This window comes from Leopardus geoffroyi, chromosome D4, assembly GCF_018350155.1.
Source record: "Leopardus geoffroyi isolate Oge1 chromosome D4, O.geoffroyi_Oge1_pat1.0, whole genome shotgun sequence".
Lineage (NCBI taxonomy): Eukaryota > Metazoa > Chordata > Mammalia > Carnivora > Felidae > Leopardus > Leopardus geoffroyi.
Genome location: NC_059342.1, coordinates 66,192,857 through 66,207,663, shown reverse-complemented (window position 1 = coordinate 66,207,663; position 14,807 = coordinate 66,192,857). Strand labels below are relative to the sequence as shown.

Below are 14,807 nucleotides of genomic sequence, written 5' to 3'. Positions count from 1 at the left end.
AACAGAAAAATCCTCAAAACTGCACCCACATTCCCCAGTGGAGAGCCTTGTGTTGTAGTTTCACATTAATCTCAAAATCCTCCTAAGTCATTGGAGATACTATTTTCTTGGAGAATATCTTTCCTGTGGAACTAAGTGTGCGAGCATTTGGGATTATTGAGGGAAACGGGTAAATGCCTTAAGGATGGAGCCTATGCAATCAATCAGAACGTCCTTATTTTATCTTCTTTCTTTGTTTCAGCTTACATGTTAGCTCTAGCATAAAGAAAATTTTGCAAAATTAAAACTGGGTTGGAAAAATCAGTCTATTGGTCTAGACAGTAATGTGGACAAGTGTTGGGTTAGATGGCATCATATCCATGCCCATTTAGGAGAAGCCAGACTTTTTGATATCCTGAGATCATTCCAATACTTTTCCAAAACTTAGAAAAGTATCTAAGTTCTTGATTTCTAGTGTGGACCTGCATTGATGTCTTGTCTCTCTTACTAATACCTTTGTCACCTTAGTGATCTGAGAAGGTAGACTTGGGGGGATGTCACACAGGATGTGATATCTTGATTTTGCTTGGCTTCCTCCTCAAATTTTTACTCTATCTGAAGAACATTTCTAATTTACAGGCCAACAGGAATGAGAAAGTGTGTTGAAGAGTAAGCCACATTTTAGGAAATCCATTAGGCTGGATAAATTTTATATTGATGGAACAGTAAAGTTAGAAGATGTTAGAGATTAACATATTTTACATAGGCAAATAAGAGTTAAATGCTTGTGGTATTTGGGTATATTAATGTCACTTTTCCAAGTTCAGTTTTTAATTTTAGTGGCAGGAATATCAAACAGTCATGAACTCTATTTAAGTCCCTTTAACTTCCATCCTAGATTTGCATAGATTAAATCTGATGGCAAAGGTTGAGACTATTGATGTATTAGAATCACACCCTAGTGAAATAGGCTGTAAAAACCTATTAGTGGGGTGTTTGGGTGGCTCACTTGGTTAAGCGTCAGACTCTTGATTTCAGCTCAGGTCTCCTCTCCCACTTCCTGAGCTGGAGCCCTGCAATGGGCTGTGTGCTGACAGCACAGAGTGTGCTTGCAATTCTCTTTCTCCCTCTCTCTCTGCCCCTCCCCAGCTTGGGTGCTCTCTCTCTCTCAAAACAAACAAACAAACAAACAAACAAACAAACAAACAAACAAACATAAAAACCTATTAGTTTCCATAAACACACTCAACAGACTTTTATTTCCTGAAGAATTCCTGGTATGTAGAAAACCTCTAGAGTCAAGCATATTGTGTTTGACCCACAGGCCATTTTGGATACTCAGACTCTACTTTTGTTTTTGTTTTTGTTTGTTTGTTTGTTTGTTTTTAGCTTAAATCAAACTGCTTCCATAAGCTCTCTGGGATGACTGACCTAGGGCCTAGTCTTCTATCAGACTTTAAATTTTTGAATCTACTTAAAGAAAGTAGAAATTATATTGTATCTTTTCTAATGTCTTATTTAATTTTGAGAGAGAGAGAAAATGAACAAGTGGGGGAGGGGCAGAGAGAGAGAGAGGGACAGAAAATCCAAAACAGGCTCTGCACTGACAGCAGTCAACCTGGTGTGGGGCTTTAACTCACAAACGGTGAGATCATGACCTGAGCAAATCAGATGCTCAACCAAACTGAGCCACCCAGATGCCCTGAAAGTAGAAATTTTAATATGCATATTTCTCCTCAGAAGAGAAGATGAAGATAGTTTTTTCCCTGTCAGTGTTGCAGAATAAATTCTGAAGAAAAGAAAAACAAGTCATCTGTTTTGATGTATCCATATGTTCAAATTGCTAGGCATACATGTTATCACTATAATACCGATATGCCTTATTTAATACTTCAGCCTCTACAGGGTTTTTCCATTCAGGAAATTTATTTTAAAAGACTTTTCTATTTTTCCAATTCTCATTTAATTAGGATTTTGTGACTTGGAAAACTTAAATTTCCTGACAATTCTGGGAAGGAATTATTGCATAGAAACACTTCCATACTATTATTTAATAATAATAAATGAAATATTTTTTTTCCCATTCAGAGTGTATTCTATCATTTGTAACTAATCCCTGATTGATATGTATGGCATATGAGGTCATCTTTGCTTTGGTCTGTTTAGTTTCATCTTCCACCAGCCCCCATATGCCTCTCTGTTTATATTCTTGTGATGCTGCGTTATTTTTATTTCCCTGCCTTCATCATGCCATTTCTTGTCTTATACCATGGTTTTATTGTTTCTTCTTCCTGGATGTCCTTCCTCATATTATTTACCTCTCAAAATCCCACTCAAAAAGTTCAGGTATCACCTCTCCTGGCAAGTGTGTCTTGATTCTGAGTTACTTGTCACTTATACTTCCATAGCACATTAAACCATCATTTTATTTTATTTTCTATTTTTGAGAGAAAGAGAGTGGGGGAAACGCAGAGGGAGAGGGAGATAGATAATCTCAAGCAGGCTCTACTCCCAACACAGTCCTATCTGCAGCTCGATCTTAGGACTGTAGGATCATTCAGGACATCAGCTGAAATCAATAGTCAGACACTTAACCACTGAGCCACTCAGGTGCCCATAAACCATCATTTTAATTGCAGCATTACGACCTTTTATTGAAATCATCTGATTACATGGATATTTTTATTACTACCTATAGGACAGGTAGAGACTGCATCTTGGGCATTTTTATATTCATAGAAATTCTTACTATTGGCTTCATTGAGTAATTGAGTATGTATATAATAAATATATAAACAGTGATTTTAGAAAATATAAAACACTTAATAGAAATATGGGTAGAAGATATGAGTATACAAAACATATAAAAGACAATACAGCTATTTAAGACACAACAAAAGTTAAATATTATAGTAGTTAAAAATTCCATTAAAAGTCATGATGAGATACTATTTTAAGCCCTGTAGATTACCAAAAAAAAAAAAAAAATCCCGAACTATTGAAAGCATAATTGATGACAAGAGCAAGAGAAAAATCAGCAGTACTGTAATACTGGTGGGAGCATAAACTAGTATTATCTTTTAGGTTCATACGAATCTTCACTGTTTTTGGCCACATCATTTCACTTCTAGAATTCGATTTTAACAAAGTGATTTGAACTAATTTTGTTGAAAATGATTTAAAAAGAAAAAGAAAAAAATATCATTCAAAAGTAAGCAGCCTTAAGGTTCATCATTGGATCTTTAGAGGGGCAAATGATTTTAGCTTGATTTATTATGTTGTTTTATAATGAAGATCAGGCTCCCTTCTGAACTATGGTTGTTTTTAGCTTTGTTTCTTAAACCTTTATATATTATCTGAGGATATCTTTTCTTTCCTTGCCTTTCTTTTCCCTTCTCCTTCCTTCCTTCTAAAAAAACATTTTCCTTTCCTGTACAAAGACTGTGTATTACTTTTAGAATATTTACAATGTAAATATGTGTTCATTCAAAAAGTCAACTTTTATTATAAGATAACTTATAAAGTGAATATAAAATTGTACAGTAAATAATCTATACTTCCAAAAAGGTTGTGTGTGTGTGTGTGTGTGTGTGTGTGTGTGTGTGTGTTTGCATGTGTGTAAGACAGGGAGAAAAAGAGATTGAAAAATTGAGAGAGAATTCAGTTGGGGAAATTTTGATGACTATACATGAGCCTCTTTATGATTTTTGCGTGAAACAGTGTAATGGGACTCTTGTAATTAGGTCTTTAGGGCTTTATTTCTGAAGTCTCATGTTTTATACATATTTCATTTATGAAGCAATTTAAAGTTGCCCATAGAGGTTTAGAGAGGTCCTTAAGAACATTTAAATTGTGTCCTAAAGCATGGAGCAGATTCTTTAGATATTTGTGGGTCCACAATGGGGCAGTGTTTTAGCCTGGGCTTCATGGAGAAATTGCCCCATTCCTAAAATGTATGGTTAAGTATCAATTTCCTTCCTATTTCGAACTAGAGGAATCTAATGGTGCTTTGTCTGAACTAGCAGAATTTATCTTTGTATTCACACCTGTAACAGTCATGTGTCTATAAATGTCAAACAATCAGTGAGTTTCTATGGCCAAATGATTACTCACTAGTAGCTGCCTCTTTGGAGGCTCAGCTACTAATGTGGAGTCATGAAGATTGGCTGCAAGTAGAAAAGCAGGACAAAATCACCTGTTGCTGCAACCTAGAGAGACAGGCAGTCTCTGGTTTGAAGGTAAGTTACTGCAAAGACAGGAAACAAACTTATCATCGATAAGTAGGAGTTGGGCTGATGGTTTAAAAGTGTCAATTTTGAACATGAGATGTTTTTCTCATTGAGAGATTGAGTGTTATAAAGGGAATTTAAGGGTCTAGTGACTGCGATGTGGTGGGGGAAAAAGAGCTATGAGACCAGAAGAGCAGTTCTGTATGCAAAGACCACTGCACCAACTGGAACCAACTGGAAGGAATTAGCCCAGCAGGATGAGTTACTTTTTATTAATGTTCAGCTTTTTAGTGTGTTACATCGTATTTGGACACTGTTATTTACTTGAGCGAATTGGGGCTTACTATAGGGTGTACAGTAGACTGTGTTCTTTGCTAAACAAGTCATCGCTGGTCCTCTAGCAACAGGTCAGTTCCATTTGGTTCAGTCACTTAAGAACCAGGTGAACTGTGTTCCAGGTACTGTTCTAGGGCCTCTTTATACAGAGATAACATACGAGGAGGATCCTATGACCAATTTGGATTTTTTTTAAAGAAACTGAACAGTATCATTTTGTGAACTGAAAAAGAAAATTTACCAAAGCAATGCATAGCCAGAAAGACACCTGCTTGGGCATTATTCTAGTATGTTTGCATGTAGTATTGGGGACTATTTTGAATATCTGCTTTTCGATCATTAGGTTATAATTGTAAAAGTGAGTAGCTTTTCCTTTTCCTTTTCCTTTTTATGTCAAGAGGCTTGCTAAAAATGTTAAAATAGTCTTAGTCAAAAAAGTTAGTCATGTGTTTTAAGACAAGGAACACACTGGTACCTTACTACAACCCTATCTTTTTATAGAGGGAATTGAATTTGATATCAGGCAGAACTTGAGATGAGTTTTGCCATTTTGGCACCTAATTTTCTGGTGTCCAGAAGATTGGGGTGACTGTGATAAAGTGTATTAGGATCTGTATGTAGGATGAAATAATACCATTTGTCAGAACATTGTGTGTGATCTGATTAAGCTTTTAAGCTACATGTACTTGATAAAGGAATGACTGTTTCAGAGATGTAAAAAAAAAAAAAAGAAGGAAGAAATGAACAGAGAGGCATGAAGGAAACCACTGACAATGGGAACCATTGTTGTGCTATTTGGATTATATGCACCAGCTCCTTTAGTCATATAAACAAATATTATGATATAAGTGTTTTTATCTTCATTCTTTACCAAGGATGATGATAATCAGAAACGTGCCCAGGCCATCTAATTAAGAGGCAGAGATGGTGTTTGACCTAAGTTTGCCTCCAAAGTCTGTGTGCCTGACAGTGGTATGGAATGTGCATGTTAGAATATCATGTAGCATGGGGATAGCTAATGGAACCATGGCTTTGGCAGAGATGATTTTTCACAGGGGTGCATATAATCTTCAGTATAATACCTTTGGGGGTCTCAAGTGGTTTGAGACCTAACCCAGAAAAGTATGACAAATTCTATAAGATGGAAATCTTCTAAAAAATTAAATAATTTTAAAAGCTAGGGCAAAGAGGAATTTAAAACAGGAAAATCAGATTTGGCTTTGGGTGATCCCAAGAAGACTAATTATGGTCTGAAAATGAGAAGATGGATCCTTATTTCAGAGCAAAGTGCCTTATAACGTTAGGTGGACAAAGGAATTCAGAAAGGAACAAGAATAATAGCTAGCATTTATTGAGCTATTATTTATTGAGCTATTATTTTGTTTGGGGAATTTTACTACTCATAAAAGCAATAATGCATTTAATGGAAAGGGAATGACATAGGATATAAGGATAGACCCTTAACCTGGTCAAAGAATAGTTTACAGCTTGATGGTGGGACAGGAGATGGTTATGGGCCTGAAAATCCTAATGATACTATTTAAGTATCTTGAGTATTGAAAATTTGACTATATTTAGAGTACCTATTAGTCTCCAAGTCTCATGTAGTGTGTAATACTGAACAAGTTAGAACAATTTTCAAACATACAGCCTTGTGTCCTATGACAATGGATGGTTTGATGTAGTATATGTCATGTAGTGATGTAAGTGAAAGGAGAGAGAGAGGCAGGCAGTGAATCTCAAGAGCTTTAATGTTGCTTTTTAAATAATAAGCAATCTATTCATAAAGTGCCAAAATTTCAAAAAGTAGTAAAAGATATACTGTAAATAGCCAACTTTCCATTCCTGTTAATCAGCTATCCATTTCATTTTCTGGTGATAACTATTTTTGTTTCTTTTTCTAGAGATATTCTATATATGAGCAAAAATGCGTGTATGTATGTGTATCATAATACATATATAATATTTTTTCACAAATGTTAGTGTGTCATATATACTATTCTGAGCATTAATTTTCCAGTTAATATTTCTTAAAGGTATTTCCACATCAATGCACAAAAAGGCCCATATTCTCTTTGACAGCAGAATAGTATTCCATTATTTCTATGTCCCCTTTTCCTGGAAATGTAAACTGTTTCCACATCTGCTAATACAGACAATATGTTAATAAATCAATTTGTATGTAAATCACTTTACACATGTGCTAGCATAACTAGTGATAATTACTTACAGGTAAATCTTGGTCAATGATTATATGTATGCTTTTATGATTTTGACATATATTTCCAAATTGTCCTCCATAGAGGATGTACCAATTAGAGTGTACATTGAGAATATAGGAGTTCCTGTCTCCTTGCCCTTAGGAGGCAAGCCATTAGAGGTGAAACCATGCCTTGTCCTTATGAGATCAGTGCATAGACATCTAAAGAATGAGTCATGGTGAGAGATGTAGGAAAATTCTCTGTAGCTCCCTGTGATGTTGGTCACTCAGTTTCTTGAAAACTTTTTTTAATGTATGTGTGTGTGTGTGTGTGTGTGTGTGTGTAGTGTTTGTATATTCATACTTATATGTATAATTATATATAAACTTTAATGTACCAAATAAAATAACGATGTCAATTAACAGCAGGCACAACTTATATATACATATGTATGTATATTACCAATATATATTTTAATATATACTTATATATTACATGTTATACATATATTTGTTGTATATGATATATAACTATATATTGTATATTATGCATAATTATGTATATTATATCCTTAGGGTATATTCTGAAATGTAGAATTTGGTAGAAAAGTCATGCATTTTTATCTGCGATTTTAAAAAAGAAAGATATTTGATAATTTACGGAAATTTAGATAATCTATTACATTATAATCTGAGGAAAATTCTGCAAATATACTCTAACCAAACCAAAATATAAATTAACATGTGGTCCTGAAGAGAATAGAAGAGAAACAGAAGAGAGAGGAACCAGTAGTGAACAATGAGTAAATATAGAGTGGTAAATACATTGATGAAGAATATCCAATGCGTATAGTGTAAGGGCTGAGAAAGAACTCTCAAAAAGGCTCATTGTAAGGAAATTATAAACACTTCTACATTATTTCACTGACTGAAATTTAGCAATTTGAGGATAGAAATGGGGGAATAAAAGTATTCTTGTAGTTCTGTCTTCATTTAATGTTTGAGGGATAGTTTAGGAGATGAGGCAGCACTCTAGTAGAAAAAAATAGTCATATGAGCAAATGGTTGGGTCCTGTAAGTCAAATTTTGAGAGTAGAGAAAGAGAAGATATCCACTTATGGAATGGTAAAATTGAGTAGAGTGTTCAAGTTAATGAAAACAAATAAGAATGACAACTTAACCAGCAAAAATAAGGAAGTGGGAAAAAAAGAGAATGCACTAATGTAAAGTAAATAAGTTATAAAAATAAAGTATATGGAAAGAAGAAAATTAAATAGATTAATAACCAATTTTAAAGTGAATGGACTAAATACTTTCATATAAGACAGAGACTGTAAAAGGAGATTAAAAATTTAAACCAGATATATGTTACTTATAAGTAGTATACTTAAACAAAGCGAGAAAGAGAAAGAAAAGTTGAAAATAATGGGATGCACTAAGAGTAGGCAAAAGCTCCCAAACTAAGAGGAAACAGGAGTGTAATAGAAATATCCTAAAAGTGGAAAATAAAGCACAAAACAGGAGAAAGGCCAATTAAGAACAGTCATAGTTTATAAAGCTTATTAGCCATTAACAACACAGAAGTAAGCATATAAAAAAATCCTACTTATATAGGCAGAACATGCTTACCAATATTTATATATAATTTATTAATTATAGATGACAGAAGTTAATTATTTCAAAGGTTTGAATAATACATTAAATAAACTTGATTATATGTATACATGTATGCATGTATTGTGTGTCTATATAAAATCATATGTCTCTCTCAAAGAGAATTCATATCTTTTGTTAACATTTACAACATGGATCAAGTAATTGGCTGCCAAAGTCTCCATAACTAGAGAATTATAGGTCATTTCTCATGTCATAAAATTGGAAATAACAAAAATCGAACACAAATATCTAATGACTAGAGTTCAAGAAACACACACTTGGGTAACTCCTGGTTTAAAGAGGAAAAGGAAAAATAATTATCTAGAAGTTAATGAAAAGAACATTTCATATCAAAATCTAAGTTTTTAGGAAACAACGTATTTTAAGAGCATGAATTACAGTTAGCAATAGGGAAGAAGGGAAATATTAAGGAATTTAGTTCTTATTTCATGAAATTAGAAAATCCAAATAAGCGTGAAAAAAATTTACAAACAAACTTCTTAAGTTCATAAGACAGGGAAAAAAAGATTGGAAAGGATAAATCTATCCAAAAGCCTCCTTTCCTTTTATGAGAAGGTCTGTAATATAGGGAAATGCCTTGTGAGACTAATACAGAAAAAATATCACTTAAGATAGTAAGGAAAAAGGAGATAGAACGTCTCACAAAGGAGAGCACAGATTATAAGGATTAAATGCAACCCTATGACAACACATTTGTAGCAAAATATAAAGTATTAAAATGAATTTCTCTCAAATCTCCATGTTTAAATCTTACTTCTTTCTGAACAATCATCTATTTTGGTTTGATATTTCTTTTGAAACGTTAGTATTAGAAAAATATTAGTAAATTAGATTACAAGGTAATCTAGTCTATGAGCCAAATCCTCTGCAAATTGAATAATTAAGAATTTACACTCTGCAGCCATATGGCTTGGGGTTAATCTTAGTTATACCATTATTTAGCTATATGACCTTGACCTTAGGCAAATTACTTAACTCTTATGTGCTTTATTTTCTTCCTCTGTTAATAAAGATGATGATGCTAACAACAGTAATTGCCTAATAGGGATGCCATTCAGACTAAATGAGGTAATGCATAAAGTAAGCAATTAGTAGTGGATTGACACAGAGTGACAAATAGTAGTCATTATTTTGTCTTTCATTTTATTCCTTTATTCGACATATATTTTTGAACATCTATTTCTGTGTCCACTTCACTATAGGTACTGGACTGTGGAAGTAAACAACAAAAGTACCTACCTTTGTAAAGTTTACATGCTGCTGGTCAAGACAGATAGTAAACATAACATTATAATTTCAAGGAGTGACAAGATCATTGATTTATTGTGTGGTGGTGTGTAGCCAGTAAAAATGGTTTATTGTTCAGTTACACATAAAATACAATGCTAAGTTTTTATTATAACCTCTAGTTTACATATGTGATGATAAATATGATAAAAAGGCCAGGCTTCAGCAAGGAAGACTTAGGTTTGAATCTGACTTAGCTCTGATATATATTTACCTTTAGTCAAGTTTACTTAATATTTATACTTTAGTTTATCTGTAAAATGTGGATTACAATACCTCTATTTTAGCACTATGATGAGATTAACTAAATTACATGACACATTGCATGTAGCATAAAACATGTTAGTTTCCTCTTCCTTGCTTTGGTTCATTTTTGTATACTTATTTTTTTTCTTTAGTCTTCTCCTTTAGAAATATTTTTCCCTTCTGGAAGAATATGGTACTTGTAAACTAGTACACTTTTGAAAGTAATCGTAGGATACACATTTTGTTTTAACAAATTTTAATGTTTTACAGGTAAAAGAGAAACAGTAGAATGGAATGGGAAAATCAAACCATTCTGGTGGAATTCTTTTTAAAGGGACTTTCTGGCTACCCAAGGCTTGAGCTACTCTTTTTTGCACTGATCTTAATAATGTATGTTGTCATCCTTCTGGGCAATGGCACCCTTATTTTAATCAGCATCTGGGACCCCCACCTTCACACCCCTATGTACTTCTTCCTGGGGAACCTCTCCTTCTTGGACATCTGCTACACCACCACCTCCATTCCTTCCACACTGGTGAGCTTCCTCTCAGAAAGAAAGACCATATCCTTCTCTGGCTGTGCAATACAGATGTTCCTCGGCTTGGCCATGGGGACAACAGAGTGTGTGCTCCTGGGCATGATGGCCTTTGACCGGTATGTGGCTATCTGCAACCCTCTAAGATATCCTGTCATCATGAGTAAGGATTCCTATGTGCCCATGGCAGCTGGGTCCTGGATCATAGGAGTCATCAACTCTGCAGTACAAACCGCATTTGTAGTACAGTTGCCTTTCTGTGGGAATAACGTCATCAATCATTTCTCCTGTGAAATTCTGGCTATCATGAAACTGGCCTGTGCTGACATCTCAGGCAACGAGTTCATCATGCTCGTGGCCACAACACTGTTTATATTGACACCACTGTTATTAATCATTATCTCTTACACATTAATCATTGTCAGCATCCTCAAAATTCGCTCTTCTGAGGGGAGAAGCAAAGTTTTCTCCACGTGCTCAGCCCATCTGACTGTGGTGATAATATTCTATGGAACCATTCTCTTCATGTACATGAAGCCCAAGTCTAAAGACACACTTAATTCAGAGGACTTGGATGCTACTGACAAACTTATATCCTTGTTTTATGGGGTTATTACTCCTATGATTAATCCTTTAATCTACAGTCTTAGGAACAAAGATGTTAAGGAGGCAGTAAAACACCTATTGAGAAGAAATGTTTTTAATAAGTAAATGGGAAAGGGACAGGTTATTTTTATAATCACAATATGAAAATCAATTAGGGAAACCAAAGAGCCTAATAGATCGGTTCTTGTTGCTGTGTCAAATTCATCTCTCAAATCTCTCAAGCTTTAAAAATTTTTTTTGGTGCAGTGCATAATGAAAATAAGTAAATGCCTATGTTTTAGGAGTCAGCAATTATGGTTTTTTCTTATTGTTCAAGAGCTTGAGCGTGAGGGCAAGTAGAGGGGTAGTGTAATAGTGAGAGAGATTTCCAGACAGGACAATGTTACCCTTTAAGTGCTTTTTGATGAGATTATTTTCAAAACCAATTTAATATTTTCTTACTTTATAAGACAGAATAAAAACTTGTTTCAGATTTTTAAAACTGTTAAAATCATGAACTTACAATATTGTATTTACTAAAAAATATAATTTACTCGGAGCCTGTTCATATATGTAATGTTGATTGTCCTCTGTCTAGGTAGCTGTACAATATTAAACTTTTTGGTTCTAGTATAATAATTTTTTATAACTTTTTGTTCATATCCACCTATGAGGTATTAAGTTATTATTCTTTTCTACTTTCAACATATCTACTTTGACAGTCTTTTTTTCTGAAGGCCTTCTGATACATGGGATCTAACTGCTTTGGATGTGGAATTAAATGACTGATTTTTAAAGCCTTTTGAAAATTAAAAGAAAATAACTACTTAGTGGAATATCTATGGATAAAAGTAGAGCTATATCTTTTCCTTTGTACCACTGACTTTCTATCCATGAAGTATGTTGCTAATCCAGGAGGAATCTTTTATTATGGAATGGTGGATCTACCTTTAGATGGTTTTTACATTTGGTTTTTATCTGGGATTTCCATTTCTTTTCTATGTTATGGTAACGTTCAGCTTTAAAAACATTTACTTTTATCATTTTATTTCTTCATCTGAATTTCATACTTCAAATATTCATATTAGATTTGAATGATTAATATTATATATTTTTTCTTCCTCTATCATATTATTCTCAGAGTTTTTTATTTAAAAATTTAAGTAATTTAGGTTATGTTTCTTTTTTAAAACAATATCCTCTATTTTTAAAAAAATTAAATTGAAGTTAATTAACAAACAGTGGGGGCGCCTGGGTGGCGCAGTCGGTTAAGTGTCCGACTTCAGCCAGGTCACGATCTCGCGGTCCGGGAGTTCGAGCCCCGCGTCGGCTCTGGGCTGATGGCTCAGAGCCTGGAGCCTGTTTCCGGTTCTGTGTCTCCCTCTCTCTCTGCCCCTCCCCCGTTCATGCTCTGTCTCTGTCTGTCCCAAAAATAAATAAACGTTGAAAAAAAAATTAAAAAAAAAATTAACAAACAGTGTAGTCTTGGCTTCAGGAGTAGAACCCAGTGATGCATCACTTATATATGACACCCAGTGCTCATCCTGAAAAGTGCTCTCCTTAATGCCCATCACCCATTTAATCCATCCCTCCACTCACCTCCACTCCAACAACCCTCAGTTTATTTTCTGTCTTTAAGAGTCTCTTATGGCTTGCCTCCCGCTCTGTTCTTATTTTTCCTTCTGAGCTCCTATGTTCATTTGTTGAGTTTCTCAAATTCCACATGTGAGTGAAATCATATGATATCTTTCTCTGACTAGTTTATAACACCCTGTAGTTCTATCTATGTTGTTGCAAATGGCAGGACTTCATTCTTTTTAATCGCCAAGTAGTATTCCATTGTACATGTATACCACATCTTCTTTATCAGTTTGTCAGTTGGGTGGACATTTGGGCTCTTTCCATATTTTGTCTATAGTTGATAGTGCTGCTATGAATATTGGGGTGCATATGCCCCTTCGAATCAGCATTTTTGTATCCTTTGGTTAAATGTGTAGTAGTGCGATTACTAGTTCTATTATTAATTTTTTGAGGAAACTCCATACTGTTTTCCAGAGTGGCTGTATCAGTTTGCATTCCTGCCAACAGTGCAAAAGGGCTTCCCTGTCTCCACATCCTTGCCATCATCTGTTGTTCCTATCTCGAGAAGCAAGACATGTCCCCAATACATAACCTAATCTTATAACTAGAAAGAAAGAAGCTAGAAAAGGAACAGGAAATAAAGCCCAAAGCCAGCATAAGGGAAATAATAAACATTAGAGGAACTAAATGATATAGAATCCAAAGAAACCAAAACAGATAAATGAAACTAAGAGCTGTTTTTTTGAAATAATAGCTTATGATTCTTTTAGAATTTTAGAAAACTTTAAGATATTAGGTTACTTGGTTTTACTCTTGTTTGATTGCTTCAGCTTTTTAAACACTGCTTAAAATTCTACATTATTTAATTGCTAATTTTTATTTAGATTTTAAAATTTTATTGTTTTTTTAACCTTTTAATTTTTTAAAAATCTTGTGTTTACTTTTAATTGTAAAGTAGAGATTCATTTTCCTCTTATAGTTCAGAAAGAGGCAGCAGTGAGCATTTTATAGGATACTACATCACAAAAGAAAGGCCTCCTTTATTCCATTGTCATTCTACTTCTATCTCTGTCTCCTTGAATCTTTGATTTTTCTTAGTAATAATAGTAGTAAATAATTATTTTCTGGGAATGTCCTTCAAGAAATTTGAGAGAACCACAAGTTCATGATCCTTCCAAGATCCTATATCTATCTAACGAACGAACGAACGAACGACAGCAACAACAAAAAGACCTAAGACCTGAGTGACTTCTTGTAATGGTGTACTTTCTGAAACTATAAGGGGGATAAAATGTTTTAAATTTCTCCAATATGCAAAGCTGTTAGGATATACTGAGCCAACATTTGTCTAAAACCACGAGCTGTCAGCATACTCAAGGAGGTAGTGAAAGATTTGACTGACAAACCACAATAGAGGTTTTGTATAACAGGTTCACAGCCTGATTTACATCAAACATATTTATTCCCAAGATGGAGTTCTTGGGAATTTCTTTCCAGAACAGTTTTATATATATATATATATATATATATATATATATATATATATATATATACTGTTTGTCACTCCTTTGCATTACTTTCTTTCATCATCATGATCAGTGAGAAGCTGGCTAGAACCCAGTTTATACAAAGTAAGATTTTAAAAAATGGCATCAGAGTCGTTTCACTGATTCATGGTTTCCTGACTTTGTTGGATTTAGACTTGGTCATTGTGCAGCTGCCCAGAAAGTGGAATGACCATATTGCAGATTGGCCCCTTGGAAAATGCTTAGGGGGCAGATAGACTAGCAATTTGTAAACTTTAATTGGCTTTCTTAGGAGAGAATGATGTGCTATTCAGAGGGGGACAGAATAACTGAAGGGTGACTACATGAAAGTGTTTAGAGACTACTGGTTGTGGCTGATCTCTTGTTTCATACCACTATTTAGGCTTCAGGACCAGTCATTTCTGCCTGTTCTTCAATGTCATCAATGCTGATGTCATTTTGATCCAGTTTGTGTCATCCCATGCATGGATTTACATTCCCTTCATTCCCTGAACTATAGCTAGCTCTGGGCTTCTATTTACTAACTGAAGATTTGAGGAAGATACAAAGGAATGACAATGCAGAAAAGGAAAAAAGAATAACCCTAATTAGACTTCAGATCTCAC

General features: G+C 34.3%; 2 protein-coding genes across 3 annotated transcripts in view; both read left to right on the top strand.

The window, feature by feature from the left end:
• The window catches only part of LOC123592936 (olfactory receptor 13C3), a 331,436-nt gene that overhangs the window by 158,386 nt on the left and 158,243 nt on the right, over positions 1-14,807 (top strand). The window lies entirely within an intron of this gene.
• LOC123592934 (olfactory receptor 13C2) lies at positions 10,244-11,626 on the top strand. Its single transcript, XM_045468372.1, has one exon. It carries the CDS (start codon positions 10,244-10,246, stop codon positions 11,198-11,200), a length of 957 nt encoding a protein of 318 aa, XP_045324328.1. The 3' UTR covers positions 11,201-11,626.